General features: G+C 41.8%; 1 protein-coding gene across 4 annotated transcripts in view; it reads right to left on the bottom strand.

Moving 5' to 3' along the window:
- LOC123810226 (intraflagellar transport associated protein) overlaps nt 1-23675 on the bottom strand; it is a 59664-nt gene that overhangs the window by 22158 nt on the left and 13831 nt on the right. For all 4 annotated transcript variants that reach the window (XM_045825820.1, XM_045825823.1, XM_045825822.1 and 1 more), the window contains one exon: nt 20693-20848. In XM_045825820.1, coding sequence (XP_045681776.1) covers nt 20693-20825 — 133 coding nt within the window. In that variant the 5' untranslated portion in view covers nt 20826-20848. The remainder of the gene's footprint in view (nt 1-20692; nt 20849-23675) is intronic.

Genomic DNA, 23675 nt, shown 5'->3' with positions numbered 1-23675 from the left:
CAAATCCTGTGAAACTCGAGGTGAAGAACGAGCCTTGGCTGCAGGGGGTGCTGGGAGTGCCGAGTGAGCAAGGTCACGGAGGGTTGCTCGGAATGCAGTGGCAGGCGGGTCTGGTCAGACCGCTAAAGGAGTGGGGCAGAAACCCCACGAGCCAATACCTCCCCCGACCCAGGAGGCACGGGGTTGTAAGCACTGCCCTGGCCAGCCCAGGGCTGAAACTGGAGTGGGGTTTGATAGGCTCCAAGGCCCCTGGACAACTGTAAACAAAGCCAAGGGGACTGCGAGAACTGAGTGTGTTGCCCCAGCGGCTGGTGACAGCCTGCGCAGAGCCTGCCTGAGCTGTGGGGGCCGGACGCCCCACCTCGGGCCAAGACGCATGTGCCCCTGTGCGGGGCTGGGAAACTTCTGTCCCTTCCAAAAAATGGTGGCCAGAAGACGGGCAACAACAACTTGGAAGGCTGCAAACATGGTGGACATTAGCATACAATGGCCGAAAAACTGGACACTCTGTCACGCATGGGTTTCTAGGCCAGGTCTTTAAAAACAACGCGCAGGGAAACATGCACTCTCTTCCCTCTCCTCGCTAGGGCCCCTGGAGACATGAGGTCACGGGCGGGTGGGCCCTGGAGGCCATGCATCGGGGAGCATTCCAGGCCCCCCCTCCCACACAGGCGCACACAGACTAGTGAGAGACCCCTGGAGCTGCACTGTGACCGGGAACCTGCCTAGCAGCCTGGATGAGCATGCTATCGCCACCTGCATTTCCCAAAGGACAGTACTCTTAAGTGGGAAAAGGGATTCCCGGGTGTTTCCTGAAACAGGTCTGGCCAGGCAGAGGGTGGCAGGGTTATTTGTCTTTGGGTGTGTTAAAGGGAGTGGGGCTCTGAGGCAGAAACCTGCCATTATTCCAAAAATGGATAGCCTTTAAATAAACAGCCCCTTTCCTTTCCCACCAAACTTCTGATTGCAGAGTTCTGCCTACAGGCAGCGAGCAGCAGACGCCCCAGGAGGCCATTCCGGAACAAGAACACTGCCCACTGCCGCGGTAGCCAGCAGATGAAAGGTCAGAGAAGTGAGGGGGAAACAGTCTCAGGACTGATCCTCCCTGACTCCTTCCTGTTTTACAGCGACAAAGGTGTCCTAAATCTCTCCTAGGGCAAAGATAATAAGCAGTGGTAGCAGGATGGAGCGCGATAGGCCTGAAAATGCTTGGCAACAGGAGGAGTGTCTGAGAAATGAAAGGGCTCCTCAAACCTCATCCAAGTTAGAAGCGAGACTTCCTGTGGCCACCTGCCATTCTTTGATGCTCTTTGTTAATAAGAGGTGAGATTGTTTTCACTCTCCCTGCTTATCCTTTAAGTTCTGAACAACCTAAATCCAGTGTTTGCTGAGAAAATACTATGTACCCAGCACACTACTGTAATACTCTATTGACTTAAACACTTGAAAAGCATGTAGTCAGATAGATTTTCCCTAAGGACAAGTTCTATTTGTTCTCCTATCACACAATGTACTCCTCCACCATTTCCTAGAAAATAACCAGGTTATTTAAAAGACAACCAGATGAAAGTCTTTCGAAAAAAAGAGCAAAATATAATGATGTCCCTGCTTCTGATGCTGCTGTTGAACTCCTGGTAGGGACTCAGATCTAATAAAAATTTCTGGTTCACACTTTTACACTGTCTTCCTTTTGGAAACATAAACCTCTCCTTTTAAAAAGGGGGTGCCATAGTCAAGTGCAAATTCCTAACTGGACAGATCACAGTGGGTAGTCATGCCCAGGCCTGTAACTTCTTTGGTGGAAGGTGTTTAAACCAGCCCGGCCCACTGTTCTTGTGCATCCAGGTTAGCACACCTTTGAAATGCCAGAAGTAATGTCCCTCGAAGGCATAACCACCCTCAAGAGAGCACATGACCTTAACTATCCTGTGATCCGGTCCCTGCCTTGCTTTCTCGCACCTTCCTGGCATCTGCTTTAAGTTCCCTCGATTTCAGATGCGTAAAAGAAATTGCAAACTGCTATATTCCTGTTATCCTGAGCATCTGAGATCTTGCTCCATGGCAGTTGTCATCAGTTTGGCTCAAATAAATTCTTATAAGAATTCTTTACAGGTTTGCACGTTCTTAGGCCAACAACCAGAAGGTTGGGGGGCGGGGGAAGAAACTTGTTCTCTCTGTGATTAAACCTAACATTTAAGTTTCCGTCCTAAACCTCACATCAATATAAACCATATCACTCTAAAGACCCAGAAGTGCTTCTTATAAGGCTTTTATCATTTTCATTAAAAAAACAAATACTCATTCTGTTGGCAGAATGAGGTAGGAAAGAAGTTCTTTTTCAATACGATGATGTCAAAATGAATCCGAAGGGGCCTGAAGCCCGATTAGAGGGCCAGGCGCTGCTCCCGCAAGAGTCACCTCGCGTCCTGGTCCTGGTGTGCCCCCACAAATGTTCGTCTCGCCTTCCATTTCTGCGTCCCACCAGGCCCCTTCCACTCTTTGATCTTGTCCCTCGTGTTCCTTGCCTTGAAATACATGTCAAACATAATACACTTTAAAAATCTAACAGCAATATTTCAGAGGACAAATAGATTATTAAGACCTGAAAGAGCATTACTTTGGGTATTTCTAGTCAAAACTTTGATTTAGCTAAAACAAAGGCTTTTTTCCTAAAGGTTTTTTTTAAAGGTTTCATTATTCTGAAGTAATGGAATTTCAAATTTTTTTTTTTAGACCCAACAGATGAGCTTCCAACAGCTCTCCCTTACAAGGCTACCAGCTATACCTACAACGTCTAATTTCAGGTCAAAGAAAAAGGTACTCTCCTTGAAAAGGTAGAAACTACTGATGTTTTGACAAATTAGTACCAATCGTATATTGATTATATAGCCTCCAGATGGAAATGATCACTTTTGGGAAAGTCTATTTCGAAGGAAACTTCTAAAAATTCAAATCACCCATGCATAAGCCCAACCAGGGTGCGCGCGCTGAGAAGCAGCGCCACTCTCGCAGGAGAGTTCTCATAGACCATCAGCACCGCCGTCATCAGAGTTCACGACCAAATCCTGTCAGCCCCCTCAGTGGGTCTGTTCTTCTGCATCACGGTCAACAGCAATATAAATCAAGAGCATGTTCTCAGTTGCAAAGTGATATTGACTATGTTGCCAGAAGGAACAAAAAATTAACGGGGAAATTCTGTGCAACACCGGGCAGTTGCAAAACGCCTTCTGCAAAGAGAACAGGGAGGGGATAAGCCATCATGCTTCTAACGAGGCTGGGTACTTTGAAAGTCGTGGGGCTGTTTTCACATGCCACTCCTGGCCCGGAGCGCTGCTCCTCTGGACAATGATACCTGCTCTTGATTTGTCCATCCAAACCACTTCGCTCAGCTGTTTCTTGAGCACATGCTAGTTGGTATCTGGCCTCCCCTGGAGCGACAGTCATTAGGATTAAATAAGCAATTTAAAAACCAATCAATCATAAATCGGAATAAATCCAAAGAAGCTCAAATGAGCACACAAATGTTTTGTCTAAATTCCCCTTGTGGTGCTCTGAATTCCAACTGTTTTATGTTCTTCACTGAGAGGGCGCAGGGAGGAGAGGATTACCTCAGCCAGCCCATCAGGAATAATTGCGCCTTCCCCGAGGCTGGGCGATAATTGACTCATTATTCACAGGCACAGCTCTCCAGCTGCCAAGACACAAATGCACAACCGAGGTCCAGAGAAACACATGTCAAAGGCCTGAGATAAGGGACACAATGGCACTAAGTTGAAATTTTTAAATGTCCAGGGTTAGGCACTTAAAGAGAAAAAAAAATGTATAGTATAAAGTTCCTGAAAGTTTATATTCCGGAAGAAAACCTGCATGGCAGTTGAGTTAGGCAACTCATTCAATCTGAAAGGTATATCCTGGGCATCAACTATGTGCAGGTTGAAAAGATGGGTAAGAGCCAGTCCTACCCTTCCAGGCATTACAAATAAGAAGGGAAGCCAGGTATGCCAACCACCAAAACAGAACACAGCTATGGCAGATGATATAAGACGGCTGTCAAACACAATTTCACCAGGGGCCACATCAGCCTCACGGTTGCCTCCAAAGGGCCGAATGTAACTTTAGGGCTGTGCAAATGTAACTACTCCTTAACAGTTAAGTGGGAGCTCGGTGCTGCCACAGGGTAGAAACAAGGTGTGGGGCCGGATAAAACAAGGTGGAGGGCCAGGTTCAGCCCACAGGTGTGTGTTTGCCACCTGTGCTGTAAGCAAAGTACAAAGTCAGAGAATGGTGGTGTAAAATCATGATCGGTTTGGGAAATCACAAAAGGCTCCAGTTTCAGCAGGTGAAGAAAGCGAGGAGTTCTCCCAGCAAGGGAAACTTGCACGAGCAAAGCCCTGCCCCCCACCACTCCCCACCGTGGGAAAGCACAGAGCCCAGGGGAGAAGCGCCAACTTTGCCAGGAAGACAGGAGTTACATTTAGTGACATGTGGCAGGGCTGACATGGAAGGATCTGACGAGAACTCTGGCTTTACCCAGGTCCTTGGGAGTCACAGAGCTGTGCTCTAGGATGAAGTGGATACAGTGGGGCAGAGTGGTTCAGATACTGGAGGGAGAAAGTACAGAAACTATGGTAGCAGTCAGGGTGAGAAGTGAAGGGAGCCTCAGCAGTGGATTTAAGATAAAAAGAGCTCACAAAAGGAGTTTTTTTTTTACATTTCTGAAACAGAAATGAAGACATTATTGCCAGGTGGTTATGTTCCCTCCCTCTAGATACCTCTGAATATTAGCCTTTTCTTTCCACTGCAGTCTGTGCTATTCTTTTGGCTTAATTCAGCATGCCTCAGGTAACTTTTTGTTCCCTGCACAATCTCTGTGATGGTGGAAGTAGGTGATATGGTATGTTTGCAACCTGTCAAGTGGGTTACAGTTTGGCGCAAAGAGACCACACATATCACCCTGTAAGACAAGCTCCTTCTCTACGGATTCAGTCAAGGCCACAAAAGGGGGGTGGCCCAGAGTGGGAGCAGGTGCAGCAAGGTCCAGCACAGCTCCCCTTGGCCCCCAGAAACCTTACAAGAGTGGCAGGGGCTGGTGACACTGTCTACGGAAAGTGAGACCTTGCTGCATCCAACACATTCATGTCTTTTTGTACCCTAGCCCTCATCTACTTAACATGTGCAAGTCTGTGCACAAATGATTGCTTTTCTTAATAAGAAATATTTACAACAAGCCCTGGCTGGCGTAGCTCAGTGGATTGAGTGCAGGTTGCAAACCAAAGTGCCGCAGGTTCGATTCCCAGTCAGGGTACATGCCTGGGTTGCAGGCCATGACCCCCAGCAACCGCACATTGATGTGTTTCTCCCTCTCTCCCTCTCTCCCTCTCTCTCTCTCTCTCTCTCTCTCTCTCTCCCCTCCCACCCTCCCTCCCTCCCTCCCCTCTCTAAATATAAATAAATAAAAAAATCTTTGGAAAAAAAAAGAAATATTTACAATGAACAGGACCTTCCTCGATCTTGAGCCAAATCCAGAGTCACGAAGCCATAGGCTCATCCAGTGAAGAACTCAAGGGAAGGGCCGAAGAATCCATGAACAATGCCTCTGCCACGCCACAGCTTCACTGAGGTGCAACAAGGGTACAAGTCTATGATTTTTAGTATATGTGGAGTTGTGCCACCATCACCACAATGAAGTTTTCAGGTCATTTCCATTACCCCCAAAAGCCCCTGGGGCTCATCTGCAGTCACTCCCCATCCCTACCTCCAATCGCAGGCAGAACTGCTACCCTAGTTTTCACAGCTCGAGTTTGCCTTTCCTAGACATTCACATAAGTGGAGTCATGATGTGTGGTCTTTCGTACATGACCGTTTACTTAGCACAACATCTTCGAGGGTCACCCATGCTGTAGCGTGTATTAGTACTCCCCTCTTTTTTATTATCAACACTTACTCCATTATATGAATAGACCACATTTTGTTTTTCCATTCACTAGGTAATGGACATCCAGATTGTTTCCGCATTTCGTACCCCCTTGATTTTAATATTGAGTCTGATCCAAGGACCACGATTACCAATGCAGTTCCACACAGTACCACACGTGACGAAATCAAAACAAAGGACAACCAGTGTTCCTACGTCCTTCCACACCCAAGTGATGGGAGAAATGTAGATTTGGACTAAAGCTACAGCTCTGATCACCTTATCTTCTCAGTGTGGTCACAGCTTTAGAATCCAACCACTTTCTTCTATATGGTCCTGTTTTCTTCAAATTTATCTCAAATCACCCTTCTTAATTTTGTATTATCTCTTCACACTAAAATGTAAGCTTAGGAGAACAGGACTCACTCACTGTCCCTGAAAGGGAAGATGTTCATTCTCTACTCCAAAGGACATGTAACAGTTAAGACTGGGATGTAGAACAACACTCGACCCTCAACTAGTGAGTTCGCTGTGCACCTGACACCACACCAGGCTGGAGCCAGAAGAGTTAAGCAAGTAGTAAGACATGACCTCTGCCTATAAGAAACATGATCCATTCCCTAAAATTTTTACAACCACAAAAGTGTCATATTTTGCATAGCTTTCAGCCAGCATTTCTGTGTCTATATATTTTTTCTTTCTCAGAACAATCACTATTGTCTAACAAAGATTTTTTTTTAATTTACCATATTTATTGTGTTGTATGTTTCCCCCATCTAGGATACAAATTCCCTGAGAGTAATGATTTTTTGTCTCTTCTGTTCACTTATGTAAATAGTATTTGGCACATAGCAGGTGTTCAATAAACATTTATTGAATAAATGAGGATATGTAATGTAGCATCATCAATAATAGCTAAAAACTGGAAATAAGTGTTCAACCAAAAAAGGATAGTTAAATAAATGATGGCATATCCATGCAAATATAATGTAGTTTTTAAAAATATTGTTAAATACCCATATATATTCACATGGGAATGTGTCCATGATATAATGTCATGTGTAAAAGCAAGTTATAAAAGGAGTATGTATAGTATATTTCCACTTTTATAAAATAATTATAATAAATTTGCTGACTATATCTTAAAACTTTAGTTGAACCCTTCATGTAATTCAGATACTGTTAATGTAAAAAATGTATGTCTGTATATGTATACATATGTGTATATATAATTACTTAATCCTAATAACAAGTCCATGAGGTAGGGGTGATTACAGCCATCTTACAGATGATAAACCTGAAGCTCAGAGATTTTTTTAATGTTTTAAATAGCTCATTTTTTTTAGAAAGAGGGGAAGGAAGGGAGGACAAGAGGGAGAGAAACATTGATGTGAGAGAGAAACACTGATTCACTTGCCTCCAGCACATGCCCCAAGCAGGGACCAAACCCACAACCCAGGCATGGGTCCTGACCAGGAATTGAACCGGTAACCTTTTGCTTTATGGGATAATACCCAACCAACTGAGACATACCAGTAAGGGCATGAAGCTCAGAGATGTTAATAACCTTCCTAAGACCACCTAGATGGGAAGTAGCAGAGCTCAGATTCAAATCCTGATTGTCACCAAGTCTCATGTTCTTAACTGATAATTACATATGCATACAAAATAATAAACAGAAAAGTTCATGAAGAATGAATTCATCAATAGTTTACCTCTAAAACTCAAAATTATGGTATTATTAATTAATTAATTTGGCCCTGGCTGGTATGGCTCAGTGGATTGAGCACCGGTCTGCGAACCAAGAGGTCACCAGTTCAATTCCCAGTCAAGGCACACACCTGGGTTGCGGGCCAGGTCCCCAGTAGGGACACACGAGAGGCAACTACACATTGATATGTCTCTCCCTCTCTTTCTCACTCCCTTCCCCTCTATCAAAAAATAAATAAATAAAATCTTTAAAAATTAATTTGGTATATGTTTGCCTACATGAAATAGATACCCAAAATAATAATCGCTTGAATAAGATGTAGGTTTATTTCTCCCTCATGCAATAATACAGACATAGCTAATTTGGGGCTAATGTGGTTGTTCTGCTCCAGTCATCCTAGAACCCAGGCTCCTTTGATCTTTCTGTCCCTAGGGCACCACCCTCCTCCCCATGATGCACCACCACTCCCTCACTCCAAGCAGGAGGATGAAGAAACAGAAGCGGAAAATGTGTACATCTCTTCCCCTCTGTTACTAGTGAAGGCCTGCTTTAAGCTACTCTATCGAGTAAGCGCCAAAACAAAGCAGCTGAGACAAGAATTATTTTATCTCTCATGGAACAGTTCAGGACAGGGGGCAGGCTCTGTTCCATGCGATGATCAGGGGTCAAGGCTGGTGGGCCGGCTGCTCTGCTATCCTCAGCACATGGCTTCCATTTCTGGGTCTGGGAAGCTGCTCGAATGACTGCCTATTTCCAGGCAAGGGAAAAGAATTTTTTAAAGAAAAGTCCGGGGCATGTTTCTTAAAGAATATGGTTCAGAAGTTAGTTATACATATCAGTCCCCTCACTTCTTATTGGTAAAAACTTAGCCAAATGCCTATACCTAACTGCAAGGGAGACTGGGAAATGTGATCTTTATTCAGTGGCCACACAGTAGCTAAAAGTTATATTGCTGTAGAAAGAGCATGTTTTTTGTCTTGCTGTTCTGTGTGTGTGTGTGTTGGTGCCTCCTGGTATTTTCTAGTTTTCCTACCATGACCAAAAAAAATTATTTTTAGAAGTAAAAAAGCATTTCCTTCTAATCCTCAACCTAGGGAGAATACCTACATGTATCTCCTCTTTCCCAAGAAGTCTTTTCTGGAAATACTAAAAAAAAAAATATATATATATATGTTCACATATATAACATTTTATATTCACATTTTTTATATTTTAGAGTCAAGATTCCTTTAAAATTTAACTTTGATGCCTCTCTTTTAAATCATAGTTATGGAAATCATAAAATTATACACTTGAATAAAAATAACTTCATGTGTGAAATAAGCAGCAGAAAAAGCACTAAAAGCTGTACAATTATTGGAGGGGCATTTCCTAGAACCACATCAATGAGATGCCTCCATAGGCCAGGTGGCCTCCCAAGACTCTTGCCTGTGTGCTTGCTAGTGGCAAAATGCTCCCAACAAAGAAACAAGAGAAAATGTCTCCCAGCAACAGGAGCAGCAGGCAGGATCTTCCCCATGCTAAGGCAGCCGGGCTACAGACACAGGCACAGCGCTCCTTCGGGCTCGGGAGAGAATGGGTGCTGAACCAAAGCCCCCCCCCTCAAATTCCGTCAACTATCATATCCTAGCCTCTGTATCAGAGGTGAGGTTAGCAAAATCCCAGTCAAGTTATTCCGGTAAACCATCACATTTTTTCACTGTCAAAGTGCCATTTAAATAATATAAAATGGTGACATGAGATGAAAAATTCTAGCAAAGTAACTGTTGTGATCCCCTGAGTGGAGAGCATAAAGAACTTCACAAAAGCTCTGGTCCTTCTTCTTAGAAAAACGCAATACATACAGTAGCACAGGATTTTGAGGAATTCCTACATCTATCTACCCATACTTTTCCTTGATCCCATTTAGGGCGCATTTCTCAAAGCTGGCCTAAGGGTCAAGGTCCCTGGGCTGCACACCAGAGCTAAGAAACCAGCATTTGTGGCTTGATGCCCAGGAATCTGCATTGTACTAAGCAGGTGATTGTACTTGACAGACACTTAAGGCAAAAGCCCCATGTAAAGAATCCATGGATGGAGCAGAATCTTAAAATTGAGAATAAAATACAAGTATCTGGTACCTTTGTCAAAGAATATGAAACACCCTTGCCTGCAGGTCATGTGCAGACGTACTATGTAGCCCATCCACCAGAGGCCAGTGTGGGATCATTCCCTGAACTGTATAGTCTTGCGCTGTACAATACACACTATGCAAGACACGGGACAATACAGAGCTAGTTTTAACTACTTCAAGAAATACGGTGTGGACAACGAACACTGTAGATAGTATTTTGCATTTTTTATATTGTAGATTCAAGATTTCTTTAATATTTAACCTTCATGTCCTCCTCTTAAGTCATAAATAGTCCCCATAATCATAAAACTTTACACTTGAGTAAACCTTTAAAGCTCACCAAGTACTTTCACATATATTTCATCTGCTCCTCACCTCAACCATAGGAGACATCCCAAGAAAGTGGAATTATCCCTGATTTACAGACTCAGGGACAGTGAGTGGCAGGCCTGGAGTCTCACAGAATTACCAAAAAGTCCTCTGAATCCTCAGCTAGAATGGCACCTTTCCCGTTACACTGGCCGTGCCCACAACAAGTGAGAAACATTAGGGCAATACAAAGAACTTCATAAAACTACATCCCATCAATGAAAAAACGGCCCTTCGCCCCGAAGCCGTGCCCCTCTGCCCGCCTGCACCAAGGTGCACCCACTGGGGGGCGATCTCTCGTACCCACAAAGGTGGGAGAAAGTTAGAGGAAGTACACTTTTTCCTGGCCCCTTTACAAATAAACGCTTCTTAGGCGTTGTCAAGCTTCATGAGGTGGAAAACCGTTTCCGCACAAAAGTGTAACAATCCAGGGCTCACACACGGGCACGTGGCACCCGGGCAGTGCAAGGGCAGACTTAAATGCCACGTGTCTTTCACTTTTCCTCGTTGTGTTCAGGGCACTCCAGGACATCCCTCGGGGAAGGAAAAAAAAAGAGGAAACAGTCTAAAAATTCACTATTCTTACCATTCTTGTGGCTCTTTTATTCACTCATAAATCATGTTTAGTCAATCTAAAACTCAGACAACCAAAAAACCAAAGGTAACGCTGTAGACTGCTACTGTTTTATCAGCACTGTACCGAGCAGCCTCGGTGCTGCCCTGCCAATCTACCTCTAACCGCACGGTCCACGAGCATGTGCACTGCTGTTGTGCCTTCACACGCGTGGAGCACTTGGAATGCAGAGCACACAGAAATAAATGAGAACAACACAGATCAGAGTGGGGACCCTGTCTGCTACATCTTGGACTCCCGGAGTCCAGCCCAATCCCTAAAATACATCAGGGACACAGTCCATACCGAGATGACCTCAGCTAAGCCAGAAAAACTGGACTGACACTGTAATTACGGACTAAACTCAATCCCAGGGATTAGGTGACTGGCTACCAGTCACACAAAATGTAAGTTATGGAGAAGGAAGACAACAAGAAAACATGGTACTTGATTCACAAGCCCTTTTTTCTAATCAGTAATTCATAGACTATAAAGTCCGGAACACACATGAAAATGGTGTGATGATTCCTCCCTATGCGAACCAAGCAACAGGCTGCAACATGCATCTGTCTCATCTGGAACGAGGCCAAGCAAGGAAAAAAACACACCACAAATCTCCTACAAGAAGGATTGCTTTTCATACAAGGGAGATATGGGTTTTGGTCAAGATACAGTTTCCTGTTTGCATCCTTGGGGGTTAGCTGACCATTTCAAAGAAAATATTATTGTTTCATGGCTGAAAGAACACTTTGCTGAAACCATCCAGATGTGAATACATGCCCATTCAACTGAATCGGAGGATGAAGACTTATGATCACCTCAGTTTCAAGTCGAGTAATTTACTCTTTCCATCAAGTGTAACAATATCTTTAACCACATAAGTAAAAATAATGTGACAGTTAAAGAGAAATGCACAAAAATCAAATGGGCATGTACTTGACATTGTTTAAACTGGCTACTTAAACGTTGATAATGACCATCTTAAAAGTTTATTTGGCTACTATAAAGCTCTCCGCTTATGTCTTATAAAAGTTCAAATTCCATTTGTCTAAGAAACTTCACCTCCGTAACTTATATGTGCTCATAAAATATACTGCATAATATATATGTTTAATAGATATAGAGAATTAAAGAAAATGATCCTTTTACTTGTACATAAATCAAATTTAAAAACTCATAATTTCTTACTTCACTGAAAATACTAGTAGAAAGCTATTTATTGTAACAAAATACTATGCATTAAACACAGTGTGCAAAATAAATGTAATGATTATAATTCAAAATGTTGTAAATACTTAAATACATTTTATTTCCTTATCCAATTATACCTAACTACAGCAGACACGGAAAACAAATGAATATCTATGGGCCAAACATTCACGGGCAGAATAAAAATGAACTGTAGCAACTGCAGCTGAAGATTTATGCTAATATATCTGAAACAAAATGGTTCCATCAGCTCAAAATCCATCATAATTTGAGGGAGGAAATTTCCTTCTGCAACCGAACCAGCATTTTTCTGTGTTTCATAATTTGTCAATTTGTTCCCTAAGTGCAGTGATTTAGTGATGACAAAAGAAATAGAGAAACAAATGAAAATTGCTTAATTACAGGTTGCAGATGCGCTCCCAAAGAGAAAGAACAGGTTAATGCTGCTGATGCTGTTTCTTCCACACGGCTGTGCTGTAAATTAGTTCACCTCACTCAATACCATTTCTCTCCTTCAGCGTTCTGTGTGATATGTGACATTATGTTGTGATTCAGGAGTCACGTACAGGTAGCTACTGAATTTATGATCAACATAAAACCATAAGCTTTTTTTCTTTTCCTTTCGTCCTTTGCAGCAATACCAAAGACTTAAGAAACCATCAATAAAAAGCTTTAAAATAACACCACTTCCTTATTCTCTCCCTTGGGATGCCAGATTAATTAGGTGAGTTTTTTAATCGCTTCATTGCTTTTATTGGCAAGCCCTCATACGATGCCTTCTACAAATTCCTCTTGAGGTGAACATCTCAATAGCCTAAGTCTTATTTATAGCCTAAGTTAAAATATGTTTATTGCTATTTGCTGTTATTTTCAATTGTGCACTTCACCGTTCAACACACATTTGGCAAGAGTGCTTCCAGAGCGACCTTTTTTTTCTTAATGTGGCTAACAGAAAAAAAGGAAACAGAAAGACATTGCAAATGGCCTGTGAACTAAAAACACCACTCAATATTCAGGAGGGAATTCAATGACTGATAACAGCGCAGAAAATGTGGCTTCAGTGCCACCTGGAAGCGTGACGCTGGTCAGTTCGTTTCCAACTTCCTCTGGCAGACGACCAGCCACTTGCGAGGGTGTCAAAACAACACCGAGCCCGCGGGTCTCTGCCCAGTGCTCTACAGAAAACAACTGCAAGAGGCGACCCAGCAAGGAGTACATTCTGTTGTCATGTTTTCTTTCGCAAGAGAGCCGTTTTTTATGCTCCACTGACATTCTTTTCCTGCTCTGAAATTGGTAAGAGGGCCAGCTGCTTTCTATAATTTTCTCTGTGATGTTTTTCTGCAGCAGACTTTAAATTCATCCTTCAGATTTGGAAAAGAGTCTTTGTATGTATCCCTACGGAAGCTTAAAGATGCATTTCTAATGCTCAAATTCAAAACGGCTTTGGGGACCAAAATGATAGGTCGGCTTTGGAAATGCATTGTTTCATGTGCTGTCACCAGTTTCATTTTTAATTACGTTTTTTAGAAGTTGTCAAGTACGAGTACTGATATTCCTTTGGCTGAAATGACTATTCAGAATTTATCAGTGCAGAAGTGTAAACCGAATCCCAGCCCAAGGTTCTAAGCTCTTGACAGAATATACATGTAATAAGGAAAAAAAATAAAAGACTTCTATAACGAGAACTCTGAGACTTTGAACAAGACCCCAGGCCTCTATGGGCCTCAGTTTCTCCCAGGGAAAACATCCATGACTGGTCTTTGCCTCCTTCTTCTTCCTCATGCTCCACCAGCCACCTGTTAGCAAGGGCAGCAGCATCTCAAGGGCCCTGTGTGCTTTCCGTTTCCTCCTCCACCACCCCAGTCCACATCGCCACATAGGGATTTCTGCTCAGCATCCCACCTTTGCAAATCGTGTGTGTGCGTGTATGAGTCTGTGTTTAAATCCTACCAGGGCTCCCAGTTGGCTAGTATATCAAACCCAAACTCGGGGCATCCTGACACAGTCCACTTGCAGGCCCTTCTCTCTCTGCCTGCCCATGAAATGTGCATGTTCTTTAGAGCTCAGTCTGAGGCCCCCCCGTCTGTCTTTCTGTCGCTCTGAATTCTCTTATGTTCCATTTATTCAACAAATAGTTACTAGGCATCTACTTATTCTATATTACCAAGCACTGCTTCAGGCACCAGAGTGATAATGGTGAACCAGACCCACAAGCAACCAGGTCTTATGAAGCCTGCACTCGAGAAAAACAAAATAACTCCTTCGAGGTCTCGCATCCATGCCTATGACTCAAACTGTCTGCATGCCGGTGACTCCCGGTCACTGAGAACTGCCCAGTGCTTTAAGTCAGGCAGACAGGTGGGTCAGGGCATGGGCTCTGGAGCCACACCCACCAGGCCCATAATCCAATGCCACCACTAACCGGTTACATAACCTTGGGCAAGTCTGTTAGGGCTGCCGTCACAAATACCGCAGACTGGTGACTTAAACAACAGAAATGTATTTTCCTCACGATTCTGGAGGCTAAAAGTCTGATTCAAGATATCGGCAGGTTGGGTTTCTCCTGAGCCCCACCCCCACCTGACCCCCGCCCTTTGGCTGCTTCCTCGCTCTGTCCTCCCGTGGCCTGTTCTCTCTGCGTGGACCTCCCGGGTGCGTCTTCTCTTCTTATAAGGACCCCAATCATATTGGGTTAGGACCCACCCTAATGACCTTGTTTAACCTTAAGTACCCCTTTAAAGATCCTAACTTCAAATACAGTCACATTGGAGGTTAAGGCTTCAATAAATAAACTTTGAGGGGGCATGTGCAGTCCCTACAGCAAGTTACTTAACCTCAAGTCTTGGTTTCCTCATCTGTAAATTGGGAATAATACAAAAAATTAAAATGTAAACAAAATTTACCAGGTTATTATAAGGATTAATCGAGATGATCCAGGAAAAGTCCTAAGCGTACTACCAAGTACTTAATAAATGTTCGCTGCTTCTCTGTAATGAAATGAGGCCACATTTCTTACAATCTCATGATCCCAGATGTTTCTGTGGGAGGGGTGCCGTAGTACAGAGGAGGGTCAGGAGTTTGAAGTTTGAATGCTTGACGGAACCTCAGGCAAACTGCTAATCAACACAATGACTTTCATTTCTCTGAGCTATAAAAAGGAACAGTATTGAATAATATTTGTTTGATTCATTGTGGCAATTAAGTAAGTTACTGAAGACAAATGTTCAGTGAACACACCAATGCAAGAACCTAAAGTAAAGAGCACTGAACTGTCTCTTCCAAGCTGGAGTCTTAAAGGAGTACGGGTCCGCCTGCTGCTAAGGGGCTGCGTTATCAGAATTGGAAGTCTAAACCAGTGTGCTCGGAACCAGTGGTGCAGCAGAATCCCCTGGGGAGACTCATGAATATAAAAATTCCTAGCAATAGCGTTTCTCACTTAATAAGCCCAGGAGAGTGTCTGGGTATCTGCGCTTTTACAAAGTTTGCCGTCAGAAAAGCTTTTCCGAGGGGCAGCCGAGTTGGAGAACTACTGGCCTCCAGGGGCGCTGCCCGGGGGAAGCACAGTGTAAGTGAGCCACAGGTGCAGTTTAAAACGCTAAACCACCACATTTTAAAATATTTTTCAAATGAAGTTAATTTTAATACAGTGTAAGCCGATTTTCCAAAACAATATTGTAATTCCAAGTGTAGTCAAAAAGTATTATTGAGAAATTTTACACCCTATTTTTATACCGTCTTCAAAATCCTGCATACATGTTATGCTTATCACAAATCTCAATTCAGATGCAAAATTTTCATCAGAAATACCTGATCTGCATTTATATTTCATAAAATTTATACTTTAAAAAATTGATTAGTTGTCCCAAACACATTTCAAAGTTTTCCGATAACTGAATTAAGTCTTAGTTTTATCATTTAAATTTAAATTAATAAAAATTAAATGAAACTTAAAGCTCAGTTCTGGGGTAGCGCAAGCCACATTCAAATGCCCAGGAGTCTCCTGTGGCTCGTGGCTCCTGCACTGGACGGCGCAGACCTCGTGGTGACAGGTCCCGTGATAACTGGACATTCCTGAAATCTGCCACGGTGGCAGGATACTGGTGAATGCAGCTCCTTAAAACACTAACTGTGGGCAGATTTCCTAAGGTTATTAAAATGTAAGAAAAACTGAAACCTATTTAGAGGTTTCGAAACTAAGGATTTCAAAGATTTTTAGTGAAACAGAGATCTGACCAGCACCAGTGAAGAAAGCCACGGGCACGGCCATTTGTCCCGAATACTCAGACATACAGTGATCTGCTTCCGGGGGAGTTTAGTTCAAATATTAACGGGTACGAAGGGAGAACGATAGGTAGAGTCAACAGGAATTTTTTCAAACATATGTGAAAAGAATAATAAAATGCTAAAAGCACAAAGTGTTGCAACTGAAATGAGACTAGCATGAAGAAAACTGAAAACCAACCCACACCTCAAAATCAGAAAGAGAATCTTTGATGGAGACATGAAAAAACAGGTTAAAGTGGGCAAATGTGGCCGTGAGCAGCAAGCGGCTAAAGTGGTGATATAGAAACTGGTAGAATCACTTGGGAAACTGGATGCTAAGAATTTTTTGAAAATGACATGGGAGAAGGAAAAGCAAGACTATTTAAGAGTTATTTGTAAAATCACAGTAGATTCATTGCAATTTCCAAACTATATTAAGCTGACTAGTTGGTCAAATGGGCAACTTTAATGGAAATTAATCATTTAGCCTGAAGCACAAAATCAGAACCATAACAAGGGGTGTGTGTGTGTGTGTGTGTGTGTGTGTGTGAGAGAGAGAGAGAGAGAGAGAGAGATTCAGAATTGGATGTAACAACTAAATCCCTCCAGGGTTAGTATATGTGACAAATGGAGTTGAAAAGATTAAATGCCAGCTTCCAAGTCACTGGCTTCTCACGTGTGTCATTTCAGTAACTTCTGACGAAGTCCACCACATGAGCAGCGACCACCACTCAACTGTTCCCACACCAGGCCATGTGGTGATAACCGTGTGCAAGGAACTTTTAGAAACCTGCCTTTTTTTTCAGCAGTTTAGAAATAACTAAACCTTATTAACCTTACTAAACCTTACTAAAGCAAAGGTACATCTCCATCTTGAAAATTTACTATTTAAATCTATTATTAAAATTACATATATATATAATTATATCAGCACTAAAACAAATGGCACCATGATTCAGAAGGACCACCACCAATTGAGGCATTTTAACATCTTTCAAATTCATCTCGTATCCATCAAACATCCCTGCACTGTGTTTAATGTTTTAGAACCCAATGTAAGTTTTGGTTCAGTGGTTATCCCAAACTCTCCTGGTGTCCTTTCCAGCAAGTTGACTTTACTATTCTACCACAGAGTGGGGTCTGAATGGCCCTCTTACAAGTTTTCACAGAATTCCATGCTTCTCTCCACTGTTTGCTTATTTCTCTCTCATTAGACTATGAGTACTTGAGAACACTTACCTGATTCCTTTTTGGATCCTCAGCACTTAAAATAATACCTAGGCCATAAAGAGACACTCAAAGGATGAATGAATGAATGGATGAATGAATGAATGAATACATGCAGTCATTAATAGAAAATCAAATACAAGTTTTCATATCTGGGTTTTTATAACCTAGAAAAATGAAAGCAATATGACAGACAAGTAGGAGGAAGCATTTTTCCCTTCAGATGGACATTCTAGAAAAACATATAAATTCATTATATTCATAAAGACACTGAGATGCCTAAAACTTAGCATCTTATCTCTAGTCACAATAATGTCAACAATATAGTAATATCTTCACCAATAATGAACAAAACCAAAATCTGCATTCTGATTTTCTATATCTTACAATTTGGTCTTACTTTCTTGAACCAAAGACACTATTGAGAATTCAATTATAACTGTTTTTTTAAAAATTAATAATTAATATAATTAATGTGTCTCTTTAAATATTTCCACAGAACATTGTATTTATTATCAAATATGTGCCATAGTGTTAAAAGCCAGAATTGCTCTAAAAAAACTGCAAAATATGATCAATATAATGTACTGTAGTGAGAATTATGCTATAATATTAACAGTTTCCAGCTGTTTTCCAAGAGCCTAAAGCAGTAATGTTAATATATTTCAATAAAGCTATAGTTAAATTTTTTCTAGGGAACTATTTTTAATAGGATTACTGACCCTTTTAACACTTTACAAAGAAAATGAATCCCACAAGCACTCTGGCGTATAACTACTATAAAATTAAATAGAACAGTCAATCAGTGGGAATGGGAATGCACTTGAGAAACTAAACTTACTGAAGAAATGTACATGAGTATGCATGGTGATAACCACTTTAACTTAACAGAGATTCCACTACATAGCAAAATGACCAAACACACTAAGACAAATGAAAGGCTGAAAAGAAGGAGAAAACTTTGAAGAAAGAGCTTTCATGTTTTCCTTAAAACAGAAGAAACCATATTCACTTTGATCAATTCTGTTTCACTCAACTCCCTATGCCTGTCCCAAAGTCCTGTTCGGTTTCTCAAAAGGTATTTAAATGTTTCAGGGGGGAAAGGACACTTCCTGATTTAAGACACCTTTTTGCACTCACAACTCTTTGTTCTTTAGGAGGAATTTTCAGTTCATTCGTTTATCATGCAAACTGGCACCTAAGGATATTTTGAAAGGGGAAAAAAAATGAGTGTGCTTAGAGATGCAGTTTATGTGATTTGCATCATCATTTATTTCAGCTCAATTTGGGGCCCAAAACTAAAATCAAAATGAAGTTACCAGATGTGTAACAATTTCTGTTTCAGCACACAATGATCATACACAAATCTCAAAAGGAAATAGACCCCTTCTCCCGAAAACTATTATAATCGCCTTAAAATATCCAAGTCCTTGCAAGTTCTTACTCTCCCATAGCACAAAAAGAAACTCAGCTTTATAATAATTTCAAACTCATCTTTAAAATAATTTACAAAACAATTTGAATTATCAAAATGCCATTGGCATACCAAAATGCATGAATTCTGCCGGTTTTACCCTTGTTCCGCACACACCCCCAACACCAGCCACCTTACGGTGGCATGTTTGGTCCAGGAGATATGGAACTAGACAATTAAACAATTAAATAATTAGTCTCAAACACCTTCCTGAACCCAAATCCACAGACTAAGGTGACTGGCCATTTTCATGATTGCTTTGATCCACTTATCATGTCAAAACACATCATTCAAAGTCCTAAAGTTTACTAGAGACTTACTAAATTCTCCATTTCCCTTAATTATAAACAAAACCAGAGTCCACAGTTTTTAAACAAAAACAAAACAGACATGGACACCCCAACTATTTTGCACAACAAAACGAACATGTTAGAATCACTTGTCCTTTTCTTCTTTATTACTACACTTCTTTTACATTTTCTAAGGACGCATGAATCATCACTTTAGATCATGGAGTCTAGTATCTTGAAAGTGTCATGACCTCTAAGATTATGAAACTCCCCGTCCTCAATCTTGGGTACCTGTTAGAATCACCAGAGGAACTTCTACAGACTACTGACTTCCAGCCCCAGCTAAGACTCAGCATGCCCCTGGGTATCAACATGCTCTAAAAGTTCCTCCGGCGAGTCCAACACGCAGCTAAGTGGAGAACCCAGTCTCACAAATGGGGATCAATGACTGAGAAAGGACCAAGGCTGAGATCGAGATCAAGAGGATGGCAACCTGAAGCAGAATTTACAATATAGATCACAAACTTGAGTGCCTACAGGAAGCACTTCAGTGACTGAAGCAGGCAACGTATACACACACCTTTAGGGTGTGTAAGTGCCAGAGAGTGTGAGAAACGGGAGCGCTCACAGGCCAAGAGCTCTGGAGCTCTAGCTGATCCTGTCTTCAGGGAAATGGCCAGTAACGGAACTGCTCACTTCATCAGAAAAAACACAGATCAAGATTTTTATGTAAGGTTTCCCAACTTACTAAAAAAAAAACAAAACAATACTGTAGGTGGCAAACAAAACACATAATAAAACACACAACACAGGTTTGGCCTTTATAGACTTCAGTTAATCACTTGTGGTCTGACGGGTTGTTTCCCTTGTACAAAATTCAGAGTGTCATCATCACAACAAAAACAGTAACAACAACAACCTAGCTTCTATTAAGTACTTACACATTAGCCACTAAGCTAAGAGTTTTACCCAGATTATCTCAATTCACCTTCACCAGCCTCTGAAGTTCTATCATTATTCCCCCTTCCCTAGGTAACTGTCCCCTTGGTAACCACCCCCTCTCCTTGGTAGCCACCCCCCCACCCAGCCCCCAGGTCACATGGCCAGAAAGGGGCCATGCCAGGGTACAAATGCGTGCAGTATAACTCCATAGCCTACCATCTGCTATAGTTCTTAAAAGTTCCAAAACCTCTATGTTTTTAAAAACCTCCACTGTTTGTACTTGCATTTCTTCAAAGATAAAATGAACGAATTGTACCAACTGATTTCTCAGGTCCTTTTTTAGTTCTCAAATTCAATAGTTCTGACTCTGTAACACAACTTTTGGTTGCACAGCAATGTGGGTAGTTACACGTTATCAGCTGTGAATGCCCTGATAAGAACAGTGTGATCAAAGGAAAGGAATGAATGAATGCTCATTAAATAGTCTTTCTGAAAAGGCAGCACAAACATAAAATTATAATAAAATTCTTTATCTCCACTGCTATAGAAATGACTTTTCCATTTTACCTTTTGAAAGATGAGTAAAAGTGCTCAGAAATTCTTCATATGTTTGCTCATGACAATTAACAAACTTATCCAAGACTTCTTCAATTATTTGATCTTCATCCATGATCTCCACTGCTGATATCTGGGCAGGCATTCCTATTCACAAGGGCACTTTATCTATGAAACAAAGAAACACGTGAGCTAGAGAGTCAGGTAGTACCAGCCTCTCTGAAAACACTCTACTGGGTAGGTGAAAGAATTCCAAGGCCCCCAAAGGACAGATCAACACAGTTACTCCGGGAATAAGCTCCAGTTCAAGAGACCAGAATGTATTGATATCTTGGCTTCTGAACTACTATCACAATTTTATTTTTGCTTCAGTTTCCTCATTTCCATCTTCTCAATTCATGTCTTTTCATCTTTGTACCCTAAATGTTTAACAGCTCAGGAAAGGACACAGAGCTGGCAGTCAATCAATATCAGGCTAAAATTATATACGATGATTTAAGATTTTTCAACTTGACCGCTACGGTGAAAGCAATATGCTTTCAGTAGAAACCATACTTAAAATTTTGAATTTAGCCTTTTCCTGGGCTAACAATACGCAATCTCTCCCGTGGCACTAGCCAGTGACAAGCTGCTACAGCACAGCCCCCAGCCAGCCACTCCATCACAAAAGTAAACAACTGATGCAGGGGCGTCCAGCCTTTTGGTGTCTCTGGGCCACACTGGAAGAAGAGTTGTCTTGGGCCACACGTTAAATACATTATGACAACTAATCACAAAAAAAATCTCGTGTTTTATTTATTTATTTTTAGAGAGAGAGGAAGGGAGGGAGAAAGAAAGGAAAAGAAACATCAGTGTGTGGTTACCTCTCACGTACCCTACGCTGTGGACTCAGCCTGCAACCCAGGCATGTGCCCTGACTGGGAATCGAACCAGTGACCCTTTGGTTTGCAGGCCAGCAATCAATCAATCCATTGAGCCACACCAGCCAGGGCAAAAAAAAAAAATCTCATAATGTTGTAAGTAAATTTATGATTTTGTGTTGGGCTGCATTAACAGTCATTCTGGGCTGCATGGGGCCCACTGACCACAGGTTAGACACCCCTGATAGTATCAAATGCATTTCCAACTTATAGTATTTTCAGCTTACAATGGGTTTACCTGGATGCAACCGTATCATAAATCAAGGAGCACCTGTACTCATTCGAGTCGGTACTATATTCCAACATGGCTGGAAACTGGCATAACATTCATACAAACTTGCCCAGCTACTTTACCTCTGCCCTACAGGCATGGCTTCAAGTCCTTTCACCCTCCTGATCAAAATACTCAGAAAAGGTTTCACACTGCCTCCATTCCTTTAAAAGAGCCCATCCAGAAAGGAAAATGAGACTCCACATACGGTCTGAATACAGTGAGATATGGCTAACTCTCACGTTCTAAATACCGCTCTCCGGCTGCAGAGCTGAAGACTGCGTTCACATTGCTGGAAGCCCCCCCACAGTGTCAGTGCACTTACCACACAGCTAACTAAACGTCTGTCGGCTGAGGCATGGAGCCTCAGTCCTTGCACAGTTTGAACTTTGTTTTTACTCATGACACTTCACCTTGTTAAATTCCATTCATTCTGCATGAAATGTCAGCCTTACATAGCTTTGAGAAAATTGCCTATCTACAGAAAGCAGGAGAGCAATTACTGCCTAAGTAGCTAGTGTAATTCATGGGGGATGATAAAAAGAGAGGTTCTCCACTACTGTGTAGCAGACACAGAAAGCACCAAGATTCTAATCTTTTTGTAAAACAAGAATACAAATCTGTTACCTGTTATTAACTGTATTTATTTGGTACTTACCAAAAAGTTCAGAAATAAAAATAAAAATGTTTTCAGAAGATGATACCCAACCTCACTTGGAGGCAAGATCTAATCTGAATTAACATAGTATTTGTGGCTTTGATTTATTTCACTCAGTGTAACTAGTCACACACTTCCCTGCAGAAATACTAACTGGCTTGCTTCTGAGATGCTTTCCCAGACTCACTGCAGATTTTGTGTAATAAGTGGCATTTGCCCTGACTGCCTTTCTCAACTCCAAGAAATTCTGAATTCTGAAATACATCTGAAATACATCTGACCCCAAGGGCTTTAAATAAGGAATTGGGAAGCCATATGTGCCTGACAGGACCACTATGAGGATTTGATGAGTACACATGGCACCTCGAGAAATGTCAGCTGTGATGGTTCTGGTGATGGCCATAGCTCAGCCTCGATATTCCACCTCCCCTCCCACCCCCCGCCGCCTACACAAAGACCTGTTTCGACTGTCACTCCTCTGACTTTGAAGGTGCTGCTGTTACCTTCCGATAAATCAAGATAATCCCTCATGCATTTCAACCCTAGATGAAACACAGTGTTGTAAAAGACCAAGTGGAAATAAAATGTGTGGCTCTGTACTACCTCAAAATGCAAGAGACTGCTTCGGACTATTTGTACCTATTAATTAGATATAGGAAAAAGCATTTGTTAAGGTTTATGCAGATTTGCCTGTAACACTGCCAAGCTTTAGCAATCCAAGCTTAATCAATTATCCTTGACGTTGCTAGATAAAAAGTGATAAATAAATTCAAAGGTGGCTATTATTTCACTATCAGTAAGACAAGTACTTAATTCCAAGAACATAGATGTCAATCTGATTTTCAGAATTGGACCCCAACAAAATTCAAACCCTGTATTATAGTAATCTCTTCCTCAGTCCGCCTTGGGTAACGTACTTCAGCGAGCAAATGCCACACAGACGCAGTCACTTATGTTTTGTCTTGCTGTAAATGTCTCCTTTAAGAGTGATCATAGAAATCCCTTTAAACTTCCTTTCCAGTTCTCAAATTGGAGTAGTTTGAGTATTTAGCCATAACACCTGTCAGATTTACTAAAGGCAAATAATTAACAGACTGTGCATAGCACAAATTCTAAATCCTTCAAGACCTTTAATTGTATTCCTGC

This window comes from Phyllostomus hastatus, unplaced genomic scaffold (genome assembly GCF_019186645.2).
Source record: "Phyllostomus hastatus isolate PE091 unplaced genomic scaffold, TTU_PhHast_1.1 phas_scaffold_585, whole genome shotgun sequence".
In the NCBI taxonomy this organism is placed as follows: Eukaryota; Metazoa; Chordata; class Mammalia; order Chiroptera; family Phyllostomidae; genus Phyllostomus; species Phyllostomus hastatus.
Note: the sequence above shows the minus strand (reverse complement) of the source record. Positions and strands in the feature narration are given on the sequence as shown.